This window comes from Gambusia affinis, linkage group LG08 (genome assembly GCF_019740435.1).
Source record: "Gambusia affinis linkage group LG08, SWU_Gaff_1.0, whole genome shotgun sequence".
NCBI lineage: Eukaryota > Metazoa > Chordata > Actinopteri > Cyprinodontiformes > Poeciliidae > Gambusia > Gambusia affinis.
This window is the reverse complement of record NC_057875.1, coordinates 27,190,646-27,213,526: the sequence shown is the minus strand read 5'-3', so window position 1 is coordinate 27,213,526 and position 22,881 is coordinate 27,190,646. Positions and strand designations below refer to the sequence as shown.

At 39.0% G+C, this 22,881-nt stretch overlaps 1 protein-coding gene across 1 annotated transcript in view; it reads left to right on the top strand.

Moving 5' to 3' along the window:
- Positions 1-7,471: 7,471 nt before the first annotated feature.
- The window catches only part of kitlga (kit ligand a), a 40,868-nt gene continuing 25,458 nt past the window's right edge, over positions 7,472-22,881 (top strand). The window contains exon 1 of the mRNA XM_044124008.1: positions 7,472-7,760. Coding sequence (XP_043979943.1) covers positions 7,746-7,760 — 15 coding nt within the window. The 5' untranslated portion in view covers positions 7,472-7,745. The remainder of the gene's footprint in view (positions 7,761-22,881) is intronic.

Sequence of the window (22,881 nt, the reverse complement as noted above, 5' to 3'; positions counted from 1 at the left end):
AATATCTCCCTTTAGCTGTAAAAAAAATGCTTGTGCAGCTGGACATTACAAGTCAGACATTTATTGATGTTTCTTTGCTATTATTTTCTCTAGTTTCTTTTAGCGTTCTTGTCAGTCATTCTATCTGCTTAGACATCTTCACACGTCGATGTCCTCTGCTATTTTGATTAACTGTGTTCTCTGTTTATAGTGACAACCGCTCCCTTACAGAAGAAGAACTCTTTGCCCACCTTTTTCATTGTTCACACATCTCAGAGTGGTGGACTTTGTGTGGGTTTTAAACAAAACCCACAATTGACAGTGCAGGTCAGAGGTCAAACACCACGAATGAAATCAAAGGAATTGTCTGTAAATCTCTGAGACGGGATTGTCTTGAGGAACAAATCTGGGGAAAGTGCCAGAAACGTTTCTGCTGCTTCAAAGACCCAGTGAGCTCAGCGGCTTCCATCATGGGTCATCGGAAGAAGTTTGGACTCATTGCCAGAGCTGGCCGGCCGTCTAAACTGGCCATGAACATTTCTGCTGAATACATGGTGCCTGCAGGCTAATGCTGGCACATATAAGAAGAGAGCTAAAGCTAAAACGATTTGACTGCCTGTCTGTTTCAGGGTTAAAATAGTGTTGGCTTTCAAACGTTGCCAGTGCTTTACTTCCCCTTTAGTCTCGTTAAGTAGTCATTAAAGTTGTTGGGTTTTTTTCCGTCTGATGTTTCTACCTAAAACAGTCCCTCAGAGAAACCTGTTGGGTCATAACCAGCTGTTCAATCCCAAGAAAAATACAGTGAATGTTAACGTTGAGGAACATTCTACAGTGAAAATAACAGAAATAAGATTTCTCCTAGCGTCTAATTTCATCTGAAGCTTGCGGTTAAGGAAGGCCAGAATGTGCCTTGACCTGTCAGACCTCGTTATTTTAAGGACGACCCAAGAAAGGCCTCCTTGGGTCAAGAAAGGCCTCCTGCTTCACAATCATTCAAAAACATACACAGACTAAGATATCAGACCAAGATAGATAGATAGGTAGGTAGGTAGGTAGGTAGGTAGGTAGGTAGGTAGGTAGGTAGGTAGGTAGGTAGATAGATAGATAGATAGATAGATAGATAGATAGATAGATAGATAGATAGATAGATAGATAGATAGATAGATAGATAGATAGATAGATAGATAGATAGATAGATAGATAGATAGATAGATAGATAGATAGATAGATAGATAGATAGATAGATAGATAGATAGATAGATAGATAGATAGATAGATAGATAGATAGATGTGTGTGTACATTATATATCCATTGTGTTTATCTGCTTGGCCACATAACTGGAGTTAATTGAAACAGTCTCCTGATTTTCCAGACATTCCACAGGAAACTCGCAGCGTAAGTACAGGAAATCCAGCAACTTGCAAAATCTGGGCTACATTGATCCAAGAGGCCGCAGCGTTGCACAGAGAGATTTGTAGAACAAGCACATAATGAAATTATGTCGCCCAGACAGCCGCTGTACGTGAGCAGTAGGCGAAGGAGCTTTGTTTCACAATTAAGACAGTACTCATTCAGGAAACAAGTAAGTGCTAATCCGATTTCCTCCCTGCAGCAAAACCGATAAAAAAAAAAAAAAGTCCGTCATGCTCTGAAAAAGTATTTGTCATTTACATATTGCGCTTATTTTACACAAACTGTTTCAGATAATCAAATTCTCACAATATCAAATATAGATAATCAGAAAAAAAAACTGCTTTTTTTTTTTTTTTTTGCTGGTAAACACGATTTTCTTCATTGAGGGATAAAGATTTGCAAGTCAACCTGACCATTTGTGAAAAAGTAATTACCCCCTGACTAATACTAGTGGCAGGCATAACTGCCTTCAGGCTTTTCCAACAGTTACCAATTTGTCTGTTACCTTTTAGCAACATTTTAGCCCCCCGTACTGGACATAAAGGTTTTAATTCAGCCACATGCTTCAAAGCTTTCTAATTGAACTTAAGAACTGACTTTGACTTCAAAACCATTCCAACCTTTATTGATTGACTTATTGATGCTCCTCATGGGTGGACTCACTGATGTGATTTGGATCATGTTTTGTGCTGTTTGGCCAACAGAATGTTGGCCAAACATTAGCTGTGTTTCCATTCACCTTATGACTGAGCAATTTGACGTTTAGAAAATTGCTTAACAGAGAATTGGCAGTTTGGAACTGTTTTTTTATTAAATTACAAAAAATGTTTGATGATGTACATATCAAAATTGGTTTATTTTGCAAAACTGCAATGGAATTTTTTTATTTTTTATTTTTTGCATCACAGCTGGATGTTTCCACTGGTGCAAACCATGAAGAAGAAGACGACGACAGGAAGTACTTGTCCGGTGAAGGCGTGGCATGGTTATTAATGACTTATCACGTGAAAAAACATACACACCTGTGATTTCAATTGCTTTTCTTATTTCTTAGAAAGACCACAAATGCAAAAATGTGTCTTTTCAACATTAGCAGAGTTTTGCACGCATTATTGTCAAATTGTCAAATTGAGCAATTACATGGTAACTGGAAACGAAGTCTGGCAACATTTTATTTGCATAAGACTGACATGACACTATCATATACATGACATTACACCCATCATGACGATGAAGGAGTTGTCATGAATGTTTCATTTGGTAAATAATGACACTTTTAATGCAGAATTTCATTTAAAGTCCATTAAAATTGTCAACTTTGTATTAAAAGTGTCACACTTTATGACAACAGTCATAAACATTCATGAAAACTTCATCTTCATAACAGCTGTTATGTCATGTTTATAGCACTGCCATAAACATGTCTGTCTTACGCGAACACCATCAAATAAAGTCAATCCATTCATCCATTTTCTAACACCCTTGTCCCTAATGGGGTCAGGAGGGTTGCTGGTTCCTCTCCAGCTACGTTCCGGGTGAGAGGCGGGGTCACCCTGGATAGGTCGCCAGTCTGTCGCAGGGCAACACAGAGACATACAAGACACACAACCATTCACACACACACTCACACCTAGGGAGAATTTAGAGACACCAGTTAACCTGACAGTCATGTTTTTGGACTGTGGGAGGAAGCCGGAGAACCTGGAGAGAACCCACCATGCACAGGGAGAACATGCAAACTCCATGCAGAAAGACCCCCGGCCGGGAATCGAACCCAGGACCTTCTTGCTGCAGCTCTACCAACTGCGCCACTGTGCCGCCTGTCAAATAAAGTGTTAACCGAATACCTGTTGGATTTGTCTTTACTTATTTAAGATCTTGCTTACTTCGTCTTTCAAAGACTCCATATAGATGATTTTATAGGGTATTACATTTTTATACAAGACTGGATTGGATAAGATGGGTTTTTTCACCTTAATTGATGAAATAACCCTTTAAGAACTTTTTTTTTTCCCTTTTCATATTTGGACATGTTTACATTGTCTGTATCATCTGTGTGGGGAAAAAAACCCCCAGCAAAAACAGCATAAATCTGTAAGGAGGTTAATACTATAAACCACTGGTATTTGAAAGACTATAAAATCATCAGTAGCACCTCGACTTAATGCAACAGACTAATCCCTCTGATGAGTTCCTAACATGCACACAGGGAGAGATGTTTGCTGGATATGCTCGGTTATTCATTATAAATTCCTCCCGGTTCTGAATAAATCTCTTCAGGCATTTCAATTTAGCTGGAGCAAAAATATGTTTTGCAACTGGACTTTTGTTTGAGATGACACGGAATGGCTTTTACCCGAACAATGAAAACAAATTAAGTCAATCCTGCAGCAGAAGGTCAAACCTGAGAGCAGATTGTCATTATTTCAGGCAAAAACAGACGGGGAAAGGTATTTACAACATTTGACATTATTGATTACACAGTAAAGGCTTCGTCCAGATTGGCCGTCTGTGTCCAACCTTTTTAATGCTTGTTATTGTTATTATTGGTAGTAGAAGAGTTTCCATTGTAACCCTTGGATTCACTTGGCTCCATCAGTGTCGATCCCACAAATAGTTTCAATAGGAGTAAGTTGGTTACTAGAAGGACATCAACCCTCTGCGGTTTTGTTAATTGGCTGTAGAAGTGGCAGAGTGAACAGAGCATCGCCTGCTAATTTTTACAGTGCTACACTGTAAAAAAAAATACAACCACAAGAAGGGATAACATTATAGGACAAGCAACTGAAAGCTACAGCATTTTTTATTTTTTATTTTTTTGGTAGAGTCTGTACAAAAATCTAAACTATCTAATGCATAGATAATGTATTGTAGCTAATAAACAATTATTATTTTAAATACCCAGACATGTTGTGTGAGAGTCTGAAACTGTCCCTTCCCTCCAGATGAATGTATTTTATTGTTATGGAGTTTTTATAGACTTGCCTGTTTTTGTTAACATAGAAAAGCTGAAAGTTGTAAAACAATACAAAGAGTGGATCCTTTAACTGCAAGATAATTTACTCTGGAAAGGCAAACAAAACTTGATACAGCTAAATAAATAAATAAATGAATAAATAAATAAAATAAAAATTGATTTATAACCGTGATAGGAATAAAGTGACTACCCACTTACCCAACAATGTCGAAGAACAAAACATTGGAATATGTTTTTTTGGTCTTCTGTGAGCCCAGATCAAAATCTAACTGAAAGTCTGTAGGAGTTAAAACATGTCATCTGGAGAAGTCACCCTTCAAACCTGAGATAACTGGAGCAGCTTGACCTTCAGGTGTGAGCCAAGACACCTGTTCACAGGTGCAGTAGTTCTTTTGACAGCTATAGGAACTATTTGCTTCAAGAGGCTTCCCATTGCACGTTGAAGAGTGTCTCGGAACAAGAATTAAATTAAACTGGTTCAAATGTTCTGGAAAAGCTACAAAGTACTGAGCATCCTGCTTGTTGTGAACTGAAAGGTGCTGGAATCACTGTTACTATGAACAGTGAAGCAAACTGAACATAATCATAGACTGTGTTTGTGCCAATGAAGGAAGATCCAACCGATTTACATTGACACCCTGAAGCTAGACCATGATTTGCTGCTTCCCTCATACATGAGTCAAAATCTCTGAAGTTGAATAAACTATTTGTAGCCGTTAATGAGCTTCTGGCATAATTCTGGCTGGATGTTTGGCCACTGTGCTTGGCAAAACTGGTAGAGTTCCTTTAAATTGATTTGTTACAACGGGACTGTCCAAAGATTGTCAGTAAAGACAAGGCCGAGACTTTGGGAAGACCATTACGGAATAAAAATGTCAGCCAGCATGATCTAGTCCAAGACACATTTCGGGGTGTGTTCTTCTGAAAGTGACAGTTTGGGTCTGCTTCTAGACCTTGGCAAAGTGGTTGACCGTCCAGATAAGTTGCACTGACATGTAAAGGTTTCAGCTCATGATCTTGGAATACGCAGTTGTTTGGAAGGATTAGATATTCCCAATTTATGTGAATCTGAAAATCTCCAAAGGTCTTCACTGAGGTCTTTGGACTTCAGTCAATGAATACCTGACACGTATTTTCTTATGTTGGAAAAGCAAAACTATCAGCTTATTAATGTGACGTTCAATGAATTTACCCTTGAACTTTTGCACCACTTTTCCAAAGATTTAGGTGAGTATGTGCACACAGACCAGTCTTCACTGGCCAGTTCCAGTAAAAGCTGGGACTGGCCATATGTACTGCAGTACAAAACAAATATCTGTTAGCAACCGCTACATAGTAAAAGAAAGTAAGTGTAGCTTCAGACAAACTTCAATTTTGCCAGCAACTTTGCTGCTAGGACACCTAAATGGTCAGATGTCGTCATGTGTGTTTCGACGACGTGCATAAATCACAGCACCATCTAGTGCCATGGCATGACAACTACAGCAAGTTGAATGCATCTTGGCAATCCCATCTAAATAATCACACAGTGCCATCTAAATGTAGAACTTTTCCTCAATCAACATCCAAAAGTATCGTCAGTTTTCAGACACTAAGACTAGAAGAAGAACAGTCTTGTGTAGATAAAGCCTGATGCTTCACCGACTGTGGAAACTTCATGCTGAACCGCGAACAACTCGGATTCTGTGCCTCTTCACGATTCTTCCATACTCTGGTATTTTGATTTCCCAATGAAACGCAAAATGTGCTCCAATCTGAGCAGACGACATTGAGTTCTTTTCTTAGCCCTCCTCAGCTCAAGATGTTTTTTGAAATCTCTGGTTCAGGAGTGAAGAATGTGACAGTTACAGCTCATGTCCAGGAACGTGTGTGTGACGTACAGACGTGACAAAACTAAAAGGTTTTGGCGCCGGGATCTCAAACTTGGTTTATTTCAGAAAACTGCAATGCAAACATGCTTGTTGTCTCACATGAGTCACGTAATATTTTTTTAATGACTTATTGCATAAATAAACTAATACATGTGTGATTTTAATTGCACTTATTATTGAATAAAAACACCATAATTGTTTTTATGGTGGAAAAAATTGTGTTTTTTTCCACACAGTTTCATGAAGGAAGCATAACTATTGTTTCTTGTGCGCCTTTCTGTGGAACATGTTTTCCTTCCTCTCAACTCTTCTCTAATATGAGCGTATTAAAAATCTTGATTCGGGGACAGCACTCTTCTAAACAGACCGCTTCCTTAGTAATGGCCACTTGTGACTTAATCTGCCTGTAGAAGTTGTCAGTGACTGTCCCCTGGACAACTGTCAGGTCAGCACTTTTCCTCATGGTTGTGCTGCCAGTTTGAATTTTAAACCACTGTCATTTTTATTACTGTAAATCTTTTGTTGTGATGTTTTTATTTTTATTGTATCTACTTATTATTATCACTCTTATCATATATATACATATATATAATGTATTATTTTTTTTCTCTTTGTCTTTTCATCAGGTTATTTGATGCAATTTTTAAACCTGACTTTAAAAGTGCTTTAGAAAAAAATTTGACATTGATATTTTTATCAGCCCAAAAATGTTCTTCTCCTAGAGACTCAATGCTGCCTTCTCAATACCTCGAGGTTCTGTAGAAATAAAACTTTGAAGTGCACAAATGAGCTTCACATAATGAGCTGTACCTTGTAATTGTGGGAAAACTCTTTGAACTTACAGTTAATTATTACCGGCATGGGAGGCTCACAGTTGGCTATTTGAGTCACATGAAGTTTCTGATGCTTTGGATTGTGATTGTATGAAACACTGTGACACACAGTTTGACTCATTAATACTCGGAATCACTCATTCCGCACCATTCAGGCTAATCGCGGCCATCTGGCTTGTCCGACCTCCAGTTCGCGATGACTTTATAGCATCGTTATATATTCACACCTGTGACACTGCCTTTGACATCGGCAGCCCTGTTTCTCCGTCTGCCATCTGTTTACACTGGCAGCCGGGAGAAGTGAAGGCGGCCCGTCATAGGGCGGCTCTTGATTTTACGCATCATAAAGGCTTAACTCCCTCCCTCTTCTGTGGTGTTGCGCGCTACTCCTCTCAGTATCTAGATCTATGTTGTAGCCTAGAACGAGCGGGCTGTGCGTACTTCACATTACACGAGCAGACGGGGTGCAAAGATTGAATTAGATTTTTTATTATTATTATTATTTCGTCGTGGTCACTTTCCTCGGGGCTTTTTTTTTCCTCCTCTGTTTGGATACCTCTGACTTAGGCATTGGATATGTGCACAAAGGATGATGAAAACCCCTTTCCTCATCGTAGAAGTAAAATAAAATAGGCTTTCGCGCACACTGGATTTACCTCTTGCCGTTCCATATGAAGAAGTCAAAAGTAAGTTGATTTGTATTTTTTTATTTTTTAAATATTTAGATATATATATATGAGGGGAGTGTGTAGGGTTGCAAGAAGCTGCATGGAGGAAATAAGCAATTTAAGTTGTGGCGAATATAAACGGGATACGATCCGCTTGCAAGAATGCCGTTCTCCATTGAACACTTTTTCTTTCCCTCACCGGATTCTGAAACAGTTCATTTCAATCAGAGTGAGCTGACTGGCTCACTGAGTGGACGGGATAAAGCCGAGGAAGGGTTCAAACCGCCTTGGTTGACTTTAACAGAAGTCTTATTAGGCTACTGGGCTGTCATGTTGAGGCAAAGTGGCAAACCTCGTTTATTTACCTGGTTTTTCTTCTAAGATTGCAGACTAAACACTTTTCCCGTTTCACTTGTAGACCGGAATGATCGCTGTCAGTTTCTTTGCGGCAGTCGGTAACTTCTAAGAACTATTTGCGCCCCGGGTCGCCACCCTTCCCAAGAGTTCTGCTCCTGAATTCACACGTCTGAAACATAATACGTTGTTGAGGCGTGTTGTGTGATATCTGTGTGGGCGTGCGTGTGTAAGTGTGTGTGTGTGTGTTTTCAGTGCAAATTGATTCTACACTTATCCCGCTCCCTACGTTAAAAACACAGAGACGCGAAGACCTGAAACTGATATGCGTCTTTTCTCTCCTCCCGGGGTTGGTGCGCAGCGGCGCCTCAACCCGCTTCTGTTACCCCGGGAGGGTTGGAGGAGACACGGGTTGACAGGCGACAGAAGCCGTGACACCTTCATGTTTGTGGCTGGACTCAAACATGCACAAGCTTTGCATTTATTATTATTATTATTATTATTATTATTATTATTATTATTATTATTATTATTATTATTATTATTATTATTATTATTATTATTATGTCAAAGGCATTTTAAGAAAAATAATAAATATGATCCCTTTTTTCAAGTGCAGGCGAAGAAGATAAATCGCCCGGTTTCATTTAATTTGTATCTATTTTCACGTTTTAGATCTATAGAAGAAATTGCTTAAATTTTCGACCGTCAGCGCCTCGTGACGATCTCAACATTACTGGAGTAATGCAGTTTAAAAGTTCCCACTGGAAGTCAACTAAAATCAGACTTTCGAACGTCCGCTGCGCACTGATTCCCTTAACCAGATTTTTTTTTCTTTTCTTTTTTTTTTTAAAGCCTATTTTAAAGGACGTAGAGCTCGTTGCTGCAGACAGAGTACGTGTGAATGCAGAAAGGGATAAAGGAAAGTGTTGTGAAGGCATCGCTGCTGCTGCTGCCGGTGTTACGTTCAAGCTCTCACTTTATGATTTGCGTGGCGGGTCAGGCATTATCTGTGTGAGTGCGGACGCATCACCGCTCATCCGGGATTTATGCGCCCATAAACGGCCGCGGCCCACGACCCGACAGAAGAAACAATCAGTCAATCTCAATCAACCTTAGTGTACACACTGACTAGAAGATGGAGCTTATATATGTCAAGTTTTTCATGAAATGATGCCCGGACTCCTTCTGTTCTCAGGTCTGTGGATGGTAATCTAAGTCCAAATCTAAGTCGTGATATTTATGTGCTTTTGACCGGCGTTGCCGCAGGTGCCTGGGACGGGACCACGTAGACCTTCACACCTTCACAGAACATTTGGCACCAGTAGGGAGCGCTAGGTGCTGACGCCTGCCGCCACACTGGGATTAAAAAAATTAAATAAAATCTTTTTGGGTTGTAAACGGCTTCCGAAGACATATCACATCTGTGGGGCCCGGAGCCGCAAGCAAAGATTTTCAGACGGATGGCCGGATTAAAAGAAATAGATAAATAAATAAATAAAATAAATCTATCTCATGATAATAATTATGTTGATGGGGGTGGAGGTATGGTGTGAATGAGAGATAAATAAAATGGCGCCTATAAATGCTACAATTTTAAAATAGTAAAAAGTCTTAAAACCAAGTTTGAATAAAGATGCATATAGATTCTCTTGTGGCCAGACTTACATTTCTCCTCATCCACTTTTATTTTTTCTGAAAAAAGAAAACCGTCCTGTGTCTTGATTTAATATTTTCTATTAAAAATGATATCGAATTACTTTCACTGTTTGGATTTCTAAGGAGAAAATCGAATTAATAAAGCATGCATGGAACACTGCTTCTGTAGTGTCTGACATATTTGTTTCCCTTTTTTAGATTTGTTTTTGTTAAAAGAGCTGTATTCTTGCTTATCAAAACAGACTTGACACATATTCAAATTATCTACTGAAGTTTCAGGATTTGGAAAGTCTAGGGAAAATGATGTCCCTCTGTTTACATGGGACACCTGAATTTGTGAACCAGAATGAAATATTAATCACTCGGTTCAGAGCTTTAAATGATCCGGTAAATGCACTTACAGTGGGCACAACCTTCAGTTTCAGCCCTCAGCGTGCTGAGACTTTATGTCCGTCTTCGTTCCCCCATCAGTACATGTTCTACAGCTCCTCGCCAACCACATTGCGGAAACAAATAAATAAAATCGTACATCCTCATCGAACGCTCAGTCCTGGCCTGTAACCGGCGGCGCTCCGCTCCCACGCAGGGCAACGGAAAACTCCAAACATCCTGTTTGGGTGAATCCAGGCCACCTTTACTGTCCTCCTGCTAATGTTCTGTCATCAGATCAACTGACTTATGTTCAGATGTGGGGTTTAGATAACGTCGGTCTGATGCTGAGAAGAATAATATGTCACAAAAGGAAACCATAACAGTAACTATCCTTAACTTATCACTGCGTTATGTGTTTAAGGAGCTTTTATTGTATTGCTTTTTTTCTTTTTGTTCAGTGTTGTTTTTTTTTTTATGTCCACATTAACACCATGTGGCTTGATTTTACTAAAGTGGCTCCATGGCTCCTTGAATTTGTCTCATGTGAATTAGTTTTAGAACTGACGTTGTTTTGTTCTTTGTCATTTCTGCCCAATAAAACTATTGATCTATAGATCAATTTACAGATCATCCATCTGTAAATTGGATGATTCTGCCCCATATTTGTTTGACATTAGGGCCAGTGTCACTTAACTAAAATATTAACATTTTCTATATACATTTTTGTCACCATAAATCTTAACAGAATTGATTAAATTCACTGTATTAGTCTTGATTGAGTCAAAATGTCTAAGTTGTTGCTGTTGAAAAGTAAATATCATTTTCTTCATCAGAAAAAAAAACACATTGTGGCATAAAACAAAGGGTCTTTCTGTTTGAATCCTTTCAAAGAACACCGTATAAATATAATCTGAAATGTGTATGTATATTTTTCTATTATGGATGTGCATCTTCAGTTTCAGTTATGGCACGCCTTTTGACTCATGTTACAATTATCTGTGTTTTTGACAGGGACACCAGCTTTTGCATAGATCATAACAAAACGGGTTTACATATGAAATCAGTCAATTGTAGGTGTCTGGATAACATTACCTACCAGACAATAGGGATGGGTTAAAAACTTACACTTATATTCTGATTCATTAAAAATGTTTTTTGTGGACCAAATGTTTGCTCAGGCTATGTCGCTTATAGGTGGTAGAAATTGGATTGGCAGAGTGAGTTTACATACAGACAATATTTCTCGAAACAGTTTTTATTTTAGCAGCAGACTGACAGTTAAGCACAATAAAAATGTATTTTGATGGTTTTCAATATCAGCCATTAGAATGACTAAATTTCAACTTAAGCATGCATATGTATTGTTCAATCATGGCTACATTCCAACAACTTTAACTACTTTGTTTCAGCGTCAAATTCAACCAAATCATTTTGTTTTTTAATTTAAAACTGTGGTCCAAACAACTGTTATTGAAATGTGTCTTATAGAGAATGGTAATGATAATAATAATGAAGAAAATCTTCATTTAGGTTGTATTCTGACTTGGGATGTTTCCACAAGCAAGTTCTATCTGGGCATCTGGATTCCTTTCTGTGTGTTTTACTGGGTAATTGTGAGACTGCAGCAAATATTTTCATAAAAGGCGTCAAAAACAAAGATTACTTTTATGACAGGAGTGGTGCTACTCCTGTCTGCAGGTGACAGTTGCTCTTACTTTTACTAGACTGCTGACTCAGTTTGTGATCGATGTGACGAGTAAGAAAAGGTTTAATGTTATACGCAAATCTGTATCGTTCTGTTCTCCATTAGAGTGGAGGAGCATTCTTTTTGCACACTTTGCTTTATGGTATTTTTGGTATGGGTTATTGGGAGAAAAAACATTGTAAAATCCCTTGCAGATATTGCTAATGTAGGGCCACAAACTCTGTGACTTTGGTTGCGAAGAAATCAGGAAACAATTGCAAAACCCTGGAGGGACTGCCTGGGCTTTAAGGAGCTTCAAAACGGCTTCAGTTTGGCGAAAGACAAAACCAGGTTCTGAAAATGACTCGATACTTCTCCAACATGTGTCTGGTTAGAAAGAGTGGTTCACGTTTTTCCTCCTTAACAGAAAACCAAATTCAGCTGTTGAAAACTAAAGTTATCACTCTTCCTAAAGCGCTCTGAGAGTACGTGCAGCAGACGTGTAAAGCAGCTGACCGCAAGCTCTGCACTAGCAGATATCCTGACTTATGAGCGAGCTAATATCTGCTTATTAGACTTCTAGTAAGCAGTGATTCAAAAGCACAAATGGCCAGACTCTAAAAAACTGTAAATCATCAAACTCTGCTGCTCACGCAATCCGGGGTTCAGTTTACCTCTTCTTTATTGTTGCGGCCCCTGGCCTGCTAAGAAAAAAAAAAAAAAAAAAAACTCTTCACATCAGAATCTTTTAAGAAAACATAACTCTTATTCTGCACAGTGGGAAATGTACATGCTTGCTTGCAGATCAAAAGGGCCAAGAAGGGAAGAGAAGGAGAAACATGGAGCGCTGCGTCACTGGATCTATGCAGTCACATGTTTCAGGAAGCACACAGACGGCTGGGCACTGCAGCAAATGCAGCAATAATGTGCTCGAGTCGCACCTACTGCTAATCATATGTGAGCGAATTTGCTACGTCGCTAATCAGATTAGCATAACAGCACAAAACGGCACAACTGGAGCCAGAGGGTCTCGGTGCCGTGGGTTTAAAAGTCCAGTCCCTTCAACTGGATCCCCATGACTTTAAGCGTGTCCCAGCCGAGTCGCTTTCTCTTTCCTTCCCCATTCCTGGTTAATTATCTCAGTGAACATCAGAGATGATTGATGGTCCTGGAGCCCAGTCTGGAGCCAATAAATGACCCCGGCACACTGGCAATTACTATTGTTCTCTTGTTGTGAAGCAACAATAAAAGAGGTCATGCTTGGGAGGAGTGCTAATTTCTCAGATATTTCTGTCTCTAAACCAGCTAAAACATAATCCTCATGTTTTTTGTTTTGTTTTGTGTGTTTTTTCGCCCTGCGGTTAATTAGATCCATCTCTGCCACTCGATCGAGTGTCATATGTCCTACTGCTGGAATCAAAACCGTACTTTGGTTTTCCTTAAGGCTAGTTTTATTATGTTGGAAAAGCAACAGTTTGATTTTGAGGAGACTTTTACATTGAGACCTTTTGATTTCAGGCAGCGAAACAACCAGAGACGCCTGCATACATATCTGCAACTCCCATGGCTCTGTGTGAAATACTCAAGCTATGATAACCTTGAACACAAATGGTTTTAAGGTGTTTATGCAAAAATGTACAAGTCTAAAAGTCTAAAATAATAATTTTATTCAAAACAGAACAGCAGCAGTCATTACAGTTGGAGCAAATGTTTGGTTATATAATCTATGTTTATATAATAAGTAGAATTAAGCAAAGATGTTGACCAAAAATACAATGCACTAAATATGAAGTACATTTAGAGTACAATATTTCACCTATTTTGTTTAACGCTATAAAAAGCAAAAAAATAAAATAAAATAAATAAAATCAAAATCCTGGAGGTCAACAAAGAGCCTGCAGCCAGCTGGTTAATTGACATAGCACTCACAGTTCGCCAACTTCAGTCTGAAAACAGCATTACCTCAACAGGAATGATGGCTGGTGCTCCTTTCGTTTATTTCAACCATAAATATCTGCAACCATGTTCAAGAGACAAAAGTATTTGAGGCTTCCTCCGGTCAGTTAACCGCAGTGCGTTGAGGTGTGGGAGGGGCAAATCAAAAAAGCCAAGCCACTTGGACCTCATGGATAAGAAGAGCTCCCTGTTATTTTCAGCTCTGGTGAACGATCACACTTCAATCAGTGACATTCAGCTGACGCCGCAGCCTGTTAGAGGGCGACAATGGGATGATTTGTTCTCTGGTTATTCTGAGAAGAAGAAGAAGAAAAGAGACAACAAGAAAGGGTCAAGGGATTTCTCATGCGATTATTGATGCAGTTATATCGTCCTAATTGATTCGAAATTAAGCTCTTCACTGAATTCCTTCAAAATAAAGCTTTGTTGTTGTTGTTATTCTCCTGCTCATGGTCTGACCCATGACTTTTAGTATCTGTTTTGTGATTGGCGCCACCCTCTGAATGAGGGAATCGTCGTGTACACAGGTCGAAAAATCAGTCCATGTGACGGTCCACAGAGAGCACCAACACATCGTAGGGCGAAGGGTACAGATGATAAAATCAGCGACGATGTAGTCGAGTGGACAACAGAGTAGAGTGAAGGGTAAGGCTCAGGCATTACTCTGTCGCACATACAACTGTACTCTGACATGTTGTCAGGCATCTCATTAAAAGAACTCCAAACCTTTGGAAGATTGGAAATGTTAGTGTTTATGGAATTCTACGTTTTGAAAACCTTGGTACATCTTGGTACCGGTAACTGAAATATGCCTCGCATAGTTATTGCGAAACTGGACATTGCCAAGCCGGATCATTGACCTTCTACTAGGACTGTAGAAGAGTGTCCAGCAAATTGACTGGAGATGACAGGCTGCTTACAAATCTTAACACATCAATGCCATGCTAATGACCTGTCAATGCAAAAAATTAATCCAATGGGGTGCTCCTGCTGACCTGAGTTGCCATAAGATCTCATTGGTCGTCTCTCTCATCTGCCGACACCAGTCTCTTACCAGCATTGGCTGATCATTTGATCATTGATCAGCTATGTAGCTCCAGGAAGCTGTTACTACAAGTATCATGCTTGTTTCGACTCCATTACTGTAAAGAGAGGAGCAACGCTGTAAAGGATTTTGAGTTACACTTCAGTGTATAAAAAGTCCTGCAGACGTTTGATTGACTGAATCTTTTTCATTCTCCTGCCTCATCCAGTATCTGGCTGTTTCAACTTCCTTTCCAATGTGTCTCATAATTTTGGGCCAAAAAAAAACAAAAAAAAAAAAAACAGAAAATGAGAAAAATTAAATAATGAAATATAAAGATGGTAACTTTTTTTTCCAGATGTTGGGGAAGAGAAAGCCCATTGTCTTTGATGACAATAATAAACAGGTATAAGGAGAAAGTCAGTCATGTATGCTGTTTGCCAGCGATATCTTCGTGGTATGATGCTTTGTTGGCATCTCTCCTGTCTGAAATGTAAAACCAGCGTGATCGCCTCTTGAACTCATGTACTAAAGTGTATCAGATGACCTGATGGGTGTTTTCCTTTCACATGTGGGACGAGGTTTTCAAAGTAACCAAGGAAGTTTGGTGTAGGGCTACATGTTAAAGTTTGTAAGCAGGAATGCTCACTCATGTAAAGGTGTAGATTACTTGTTTAATAATATTGGGAACTTATCATTACTAGATTTGAGTTACCGTCTTAACAATAGGCACAGTTCTTTATGGTCTTTGTGGATGGAAAGATTAGTGCCGAAATCAGGGCACTTATGGAGATTCTGCGTAGCACCAGACCCCAGATGACAGATCTATTGTTAGAGTGAGAGTGGGAGGTTGATAGAAGGTCTGGGAGACAATTTTGAAGTCGTTGCCATTATTTTCTCAGGGCCTATAATGATTTAACTTAAACAATTTAAAAACATAATCACTTTGGAACACTTGCAGAATGTAGTTTCTCAGACAAGATGTTCTGGCTTCGCTCTGTTTTCTGTCACAGCAAGTGAAATATGTCTGGGTTGGGGCTGTTGATCTACAAGTCACTGTGGGAACTTTGGAATAGCTGAGGGCTCTTTAAGCTGTTTTCTAATGTTTAATAGACTCAAATGGTTTGAGATTGTTTTTGATTAATGAATAACAACTGTTGCCGTGCTAAAGGCGAATGCAGACTCAGTCATTACTAACAGAAGTAGTGATTTGTTTCCTCATCTTGTCAAGGAACAAAAGACACACTGACGCAAAGTGCAGAAAACACTGAAGTGTTGTTTTTGTTTTTTTTTATCCTGTATTGATTGTTTCCAGTTGGGGATATAAGACTCTTCAGGTTAGCTCCAACATCTGTCTTCACAGGACATCGAGTTTAAACCAGTTACAGATTTTTATACAAGGCTTGGCCTTTAGCCCAGGGCACCACTGTGTTAGTAGGTGGCATGGGTGGTCAAAAGAAAGAAAAAATAAATATCTGACAGTTCCTCCTCGAACAAGTTCTCTGTTACTTATTAGTACGTCTAGTCAACCAGGAGTGCACTGCTTTCCATTACGAGTGAGAGCAAAATGTGCAATTGGGGCGTTTCCATTAAATAAAAAATGCGTTTAAAGTCATTAAAAAATCATGCTGCGTCCTCATCCTTCAACTACTTCCTGTAGTCTAATTCTCTGTAGTTTGAGCCAGTAACAGCTGGTTGTTGCTCACGTGGCTCATAAACTGTTTCCTTTGCAATTTTTCTAATTATAACTATTTCAATATGGTCAAAACAATACCTCAACATGGTGTGACAGCTTTTCAGCAGAAAACAAGTTTCCATTAAGCTAATTTACGTTCAAAATGTTAAATTGAACAATTATATGGTCGAACAAAGCTGGCGTTAGCGCAGTTAGAAAGTAATATTGTTATACATCATGGTTGGGTCATTTCACTATGTCTTAATAAATGTTGTTACTGTTACTTCAGGTTAAATCTAAAACATCAGCCTGATGAAGTCTAAACTGGATTACTTTAAACTGAGCAACTACAGCTTTGGAAAATCTTTATTCCATTTGAAAAAAAAAAAAAAAACATGAATATTTTTTCACTGCTTTCCTTTTTTTTGGTGCAAAAATATATGCAAATATCTGAACTGAGTCAAAACTGATGCAAATTGTAAACACAATTTGGATTTGTGAAACGATTGATATTTCAACTTTTTTTATTGCACGGATCAAATTAGAAATGTAAAACTCTTATTGCGTTGTGCAAAAGGAGGCATTCGTGAAACCAGCGGCCTTATCCTTTTTGAGACATCCTGATAAAGAAGAGAGTTCCAAAGCCGTGTCTAGAGAATACAATTTGGAATCTGGACATAAAGACTAAAGAAAATCTGATGCCTGCAAAACAGATGCTAACATCTCCATCAAAGCCAAAATCTATCTACTTCAAACATCGTTTTATGAATTAGTAGGGAAGCTTTGGGGGGATTTAGACTGTGGGACTGCGCGTTACAGAGTGATGCTGATGATAGCTGCGGAAAGGAATGCATGATTTATCTCCTTGCTTTTCAAACGCTGAATAATCTTATTCAAACAAGACGGAGTGCGTACTGTGGTAGTCCATATGTATTTGTTCAGGGATTCTTTCAGGCATATCAGCTCTGTGAACCTGACAAGCTCCCTTAAGTGATGTGATTACCAGAAGCCCGGTGTGTGTGAGGCATGAAGGACTGCTAAGACATTTTTACAAGCTAGGACTCATCCTGCGTACGAGCGTACGTCTGACTCTGAGCAGGCTGCCGGAGGCTGCAATTCCCGTCATGATCAGTTTTGCCTTCGAGGCTGGAGAGGCAAAAGGCCACTGGAGCCACAGGTCCGAATTTGTTAGCTGTTGCAGGAAAGTCATTTCTGCTTTTAAATGAGTCTTAGGCAGTTGCTTCTTCTGCCTATTCAAAGTCTGGATGCTGTGTGTAATCATCTACGCTTGTCTCAGTCTAAAGTTGTCTTGATGTGAAAAGTTATGGTATGATATGACTTCGGTGCTTTTATAAATGAAATAAAAAAAATAGCAATGAATCTGAAACTGTTTAGTGTGGAACACCTCAAAATAAATTTGAATTGTCCAGGTATTTTATATTTGAACAGGTTTGACTGAATGCCTTTCAGATTCCTTAAAAAGCAGAGAAATAGTTATTTAAAGCTACAGCATGTAACTTTTATATGAAAAATATTCTTTTTATATACTTGGTGAGACTATGTCGTTACAGTATGGTGTGAGACAGATAACCTGAGGGGGGGGGGATGAAGTCCTCTGCCTCCTCCTATTTAGAAACAACCAATTAAATCCAGGAGGCGGGTCTTAGCGCTGTCAATCACTCTGGCATGCACCTGCTCATCCACTCAGGTCCCTCCACTTTTCGCAGATTATCTGTGACAGTTTTGTCAAATATGTAAAGAAGATGCATACTGTAGCTTTAATTTGTAGTTGCACCCTGGGTAAAGAGCCATGCAAAAAAAATAAAATAAAATAAAAAAACAGGCTACTGATTTGTGGGGCTCAGGAAACTTTTCCGAAATAATACGCATGGTTTCTATTTGTCAGGTTTACATTGCTTTAAGCCTGACAGACAGCATAGCTAATTAAACCTGCTGTCTGTGGTTTCAGTGCCTGTCAATTGCAATTAGTTTCTGGATTTATGAATGAGCATCACTTCCAAACATCTTTCAACAGCAGAGAAACTTTTTCTTAATTGCGCTTCTTATTTATTGGAAACACAACAATATTTTTTTTTTTTTTTTGACAGCGGAATGTCAAAGAAGTTTTTCACACATTTGAAATGGAAAGTAAGACTAGTTCACCATATCTCAACTTGTTAAAAGTAGCATAAACCACAAACCAAAGCAGTTCACCCCGATCTTTCTCACTAAAGGAATTTAAGTTTATTTTTTCATTCTGTGTATTCTGCTCTGCTTGTGGGTTTTATTTAGCAGCAAGCTGTTGAATGAATGCTTGAGTCAGGATGTAGATTCTTTGCCTCCACTATATTTTGGTGACACAAGTACATGTGTAACATGGAGTAAACTGTAACACATAAATAAAAAATAGCTGCGTTTAATTTATTAGCTTTAGAAAAAGGTTAAACACAGAAAACTATAATTCCATGCCCAAAACAAATCAACATGAACCCATAACAGAAATTGGGTTTCAACTACAATATTACAAAACCATCTGCAAATTGTGATCATAAACCATCTGTGTGAGTCTCAGGATGAATCCGATGGTGTCAACGGTTTTCAGTTGCTATTTTGCTCCCCAAAGGGAAAATACCTCGGTGTCCAAAGGGGAAATCTTAAGGATCTCTTGAAAAGACAAGAAAGGATTTCAGCTGAGCCGTCAGGTGAGAACATGTCAAGGTGAAATCTTGGCAGGCGATCTGTGCAAGGGGGGAATCTGATGACGAGTTTCACAACTCTCTCTTCCTTGTTGGCCAAGACAAATTCCCACTGCGGCAGTTTAGTTGCACATTAACCAGATCGGTCCTGTCCCCCTGTTTGTTGACACAGAAAGTATTGCGCCTATATAAAGGGACTGTAAGAGGACCATAAAACACAGAGACACGTTTCCGTTCCAAGGAAAACAAGGCAGAGAGCACGCTATCATCAAAAAGTTCATCACAAGCCTCCCGCTGTCATGTTTTTTTTCTCAGCCTTGAGATGAGATTTCCTGCTGGAAGCCAGCGGGACAATAGCATCGCAGTCACGCCGTCCGTAGTTCAAGTCAACATGTACATCGAACATGCAGTCATTTATTTCAGTGAAATTATGGACGGCCTTACACAAAGGCTAGATTGTGAATCCAGATTTGTGTCACACACTGTATATGAAAAATGGCTTCTCTGTAACAGAAAAAAAAAATAACATAAGATAAAGAAGGAACTAAAGTTCTATCTCACTGGGGAAATCTCAGATACAAGATATATTGTTCTTCAGTATGTCAACCTGTAAACCTGCTCGGATATCTTTAAATAAGAAAAAAATAGCAGAGCATAGTTCTGAATGAGGCTGGAAAAGGTAACAAATAAAAAATAAATAAATACATGTACGCTGGTTACATGGAACACATTGGGATTTTCCTTTCCACTTTGTTTTCTTAGTTGTGTTTCCATCATAAAACCAAGAATGGATGGAGGCTCAGTTTCATCAGACACTTGAGAGGTCTTTTTTTTTTTGTTCCATTCTTCTCAGCAACATGTGCTTTGAATTTTCGAGCAGTAAAACAAAAAAAAAAAGCTTCTTGTTTTCTGAACATGCTTGGAGACGGCATAGAGAGAGGTTACATACCAAGGATACATTAGAAAATGTCCGATTTGACAAGTATTCTATAAAGGTGTTTTCTTTCGTACATTGATTTAATCAGCAGGAGCTAAAGTTCCTCATTGCACATTCAATAACTCATAACTGTGACTCTGTGTGTTTATGTACCACTGCCTTTGAAATGGCTGAATTAAAGAATTTATGCCACATGTCTTACATTTGAAAATGAGCTTTTATTTATGCTCTGCACTCTACAAATATAGTCCTTATGAAAATATGACTCAAAGAAAGTCATTGTTAATGCTGCAGATTACATTCATAAAAATAAAAAAAATCTTTCTTACATATTTTTGAATGAGGCAGACAATCCGTGAAAAGATCGACATCATCCCAGTGCGTCTATTAGTGTCTGAAAAAATGCACCGCTCCAGACCAGCTGCAACCAATCAGAGCAAGTAGGCGGGTCTTAGCGCTGTCAGTCATCCTCATGTATTCGCTGCTAAATGTGCTAATGATGGAGAAACAACGTACTGTTACATGAATACCATTTATCTGCAGTTAGGAAGTTTCAACAAATAGAAAACAATTTATTTTTTCCTCTAAAAGTTACATACTGCAGCTTTAAAAGAAATACTTTGCCATAGGGTCTTGTTGTCAGATGAAACCAAAATGAAACTTTTTGGGCTTCAATCAAAATGCAAACATTCACACCACCTTGAACATGTGCTGGGAGAATGGTGCTGACTCGCTTTTCCTCTGCCACCAAGGAAAATCTAGTAAAAGACGCTAAAGATAGGATCATCTGAAGACCTGAGAATGGGCGGAGCCTCAACTTCCTGCAAGATAACATCTCTGCATGCACAGACAATAGAACCATTTTTGATAAAATCATGTGTTAGAAGGTCCAGTTCTGAATCCAATTAAGTATGTGGCAAGAGTTAAAAGAAAAAAAAAAAAGAACTGCTGTTCACAGATTCTCTCCAAACTATCTGCAACAAAAGAATGGGGACAAACTGCAGTGAGAGCTTTCAATACTGCAAGGCACTGCAGGGAACTGCTAGCTGCAGTACCTATTTACCTATTTACAGTACCTGTGCTGTAAAAGCTATTTCTTCAAAAGGTGTTTAAAAGCGTTATTTCCAGACGAGGCAGGTTTTGTGAGCTCCACTAAACTTCCAAGCTCCTGAAAGATTTTTTTTTCTTTTCCTGTTTGCTTAGCAGCACACAAATCGCTAATCTACACCAGATCTCCAACACACGGACATTATTAAACTAAAAGGACATGTTTGGGACATACTGATCCTCGGAATCAATTGTTCAGCACACAGCAGTCAATCTCCTAGCTACTCTCCACCCCCCAAACTCCTCCCAAAAAAGGGCTCATGATGAAATGTCGTCTCGTTCCTGTTTTCCAGTACAGTTTACGCTGAGCCACAAACGCAACACAGCAAATTGTTTTGACGTTGGATTAAATGAGCCATACCTCTAAGCGATGTATCATTAGCTGGAGTCATGTGTGACAGCTTGTGCGCTGTTGCCATAGTGAATTGATTGATCTCAGCCAGCCTTGTTGTGTTCATGTGGTGGTAATAAATTTTGCAGCACGTTTTTTGGTTGTTGTTTTTTTTGGTTTGTATTTTTCATCATATCGACTCATGCATGTGTTGTTCCTCAGCGGAGGAGAGCAGGCGATAACTCTCTCCGTGTTGAGTTTGAACCCTGCGCACACTTTTTAATTTCTTTATTAGTCCATGTTTTTTGGTAAATGATATATTTTAGGTCTGTTGACATCTTCCATGGCAGCCACAATGGTCATATTATCTCATTTTCATCTGATCAGCTTCAGTTTCAGTGTTTCCCCCTCGCTTCACAGCTTGTTCACTGTGTCGTGAAAGTCCATTGACTGCAAGGTGGCTGTTAATCAGTAGTGTGGAGAGCAAGAAAACTGCCAGAAAAGATGGGATTGGTATCTAAGCTTAGACTTAATTTTGTACCCTTTTTTGATTCAGTCAAACTGATTAGGTAGTAAATATTTGTGTCATATTATTACAGATAATGCATTCCTCCAATTACCCTTTCATACTGGTATTAAATGACTAGTAAAGTATGCTCCGGCATCACCTAGTGATGCATTCAACAGAGTAGCATGTGCAATTTTATCACCAGAAGAAACAGGTAGAGTGAAAAAAATCCAGCACATTAGCACATCTCTCAGGGTTGCATGCGCTCCGTTGATAGAGCTCATGCATCGCAGCGATGATTCATTAATCACATTATTTGATCTAATAATCTAGGGATGCACTGACCCAACTTTTCCACTTCCAACACCGGTACCAATATCTGAGGTTTAGTATCGGCCGATACCGAGCCGATGCAGAGAAACAGAACTGAATCGACTTCAATAGTTTCTTTTCTTAAACGCAGATGTAAATGCACTGAATTGCAGCGCGCTTAAACACACCGACAGCCTCACAAGCTCGGTGAAACATGTGAAAGCAACACCACATGTGAAAACAACTCATTGGTTCAGTCAATGCAATTCAGAGTAGGACGGCCAAATGTGAAATAAATAATAAAGAAACCGAAACTGACAAAGACAATAAGTTGACTATGTAAAGAATAAACTGCAACAAATCTTCATTCAAATTGTTCAAAAAGTGAAATTAGGAATTCTAGAGACAATGTAAGATGAAAAATAAAGCATGATGTGGCTTAGAGCTCACACCATATAGAGTTAGACTGAATAGATTGTCCCTTATGGATCGGGGACGTTGCCACTGATACCATAGCTCAACAT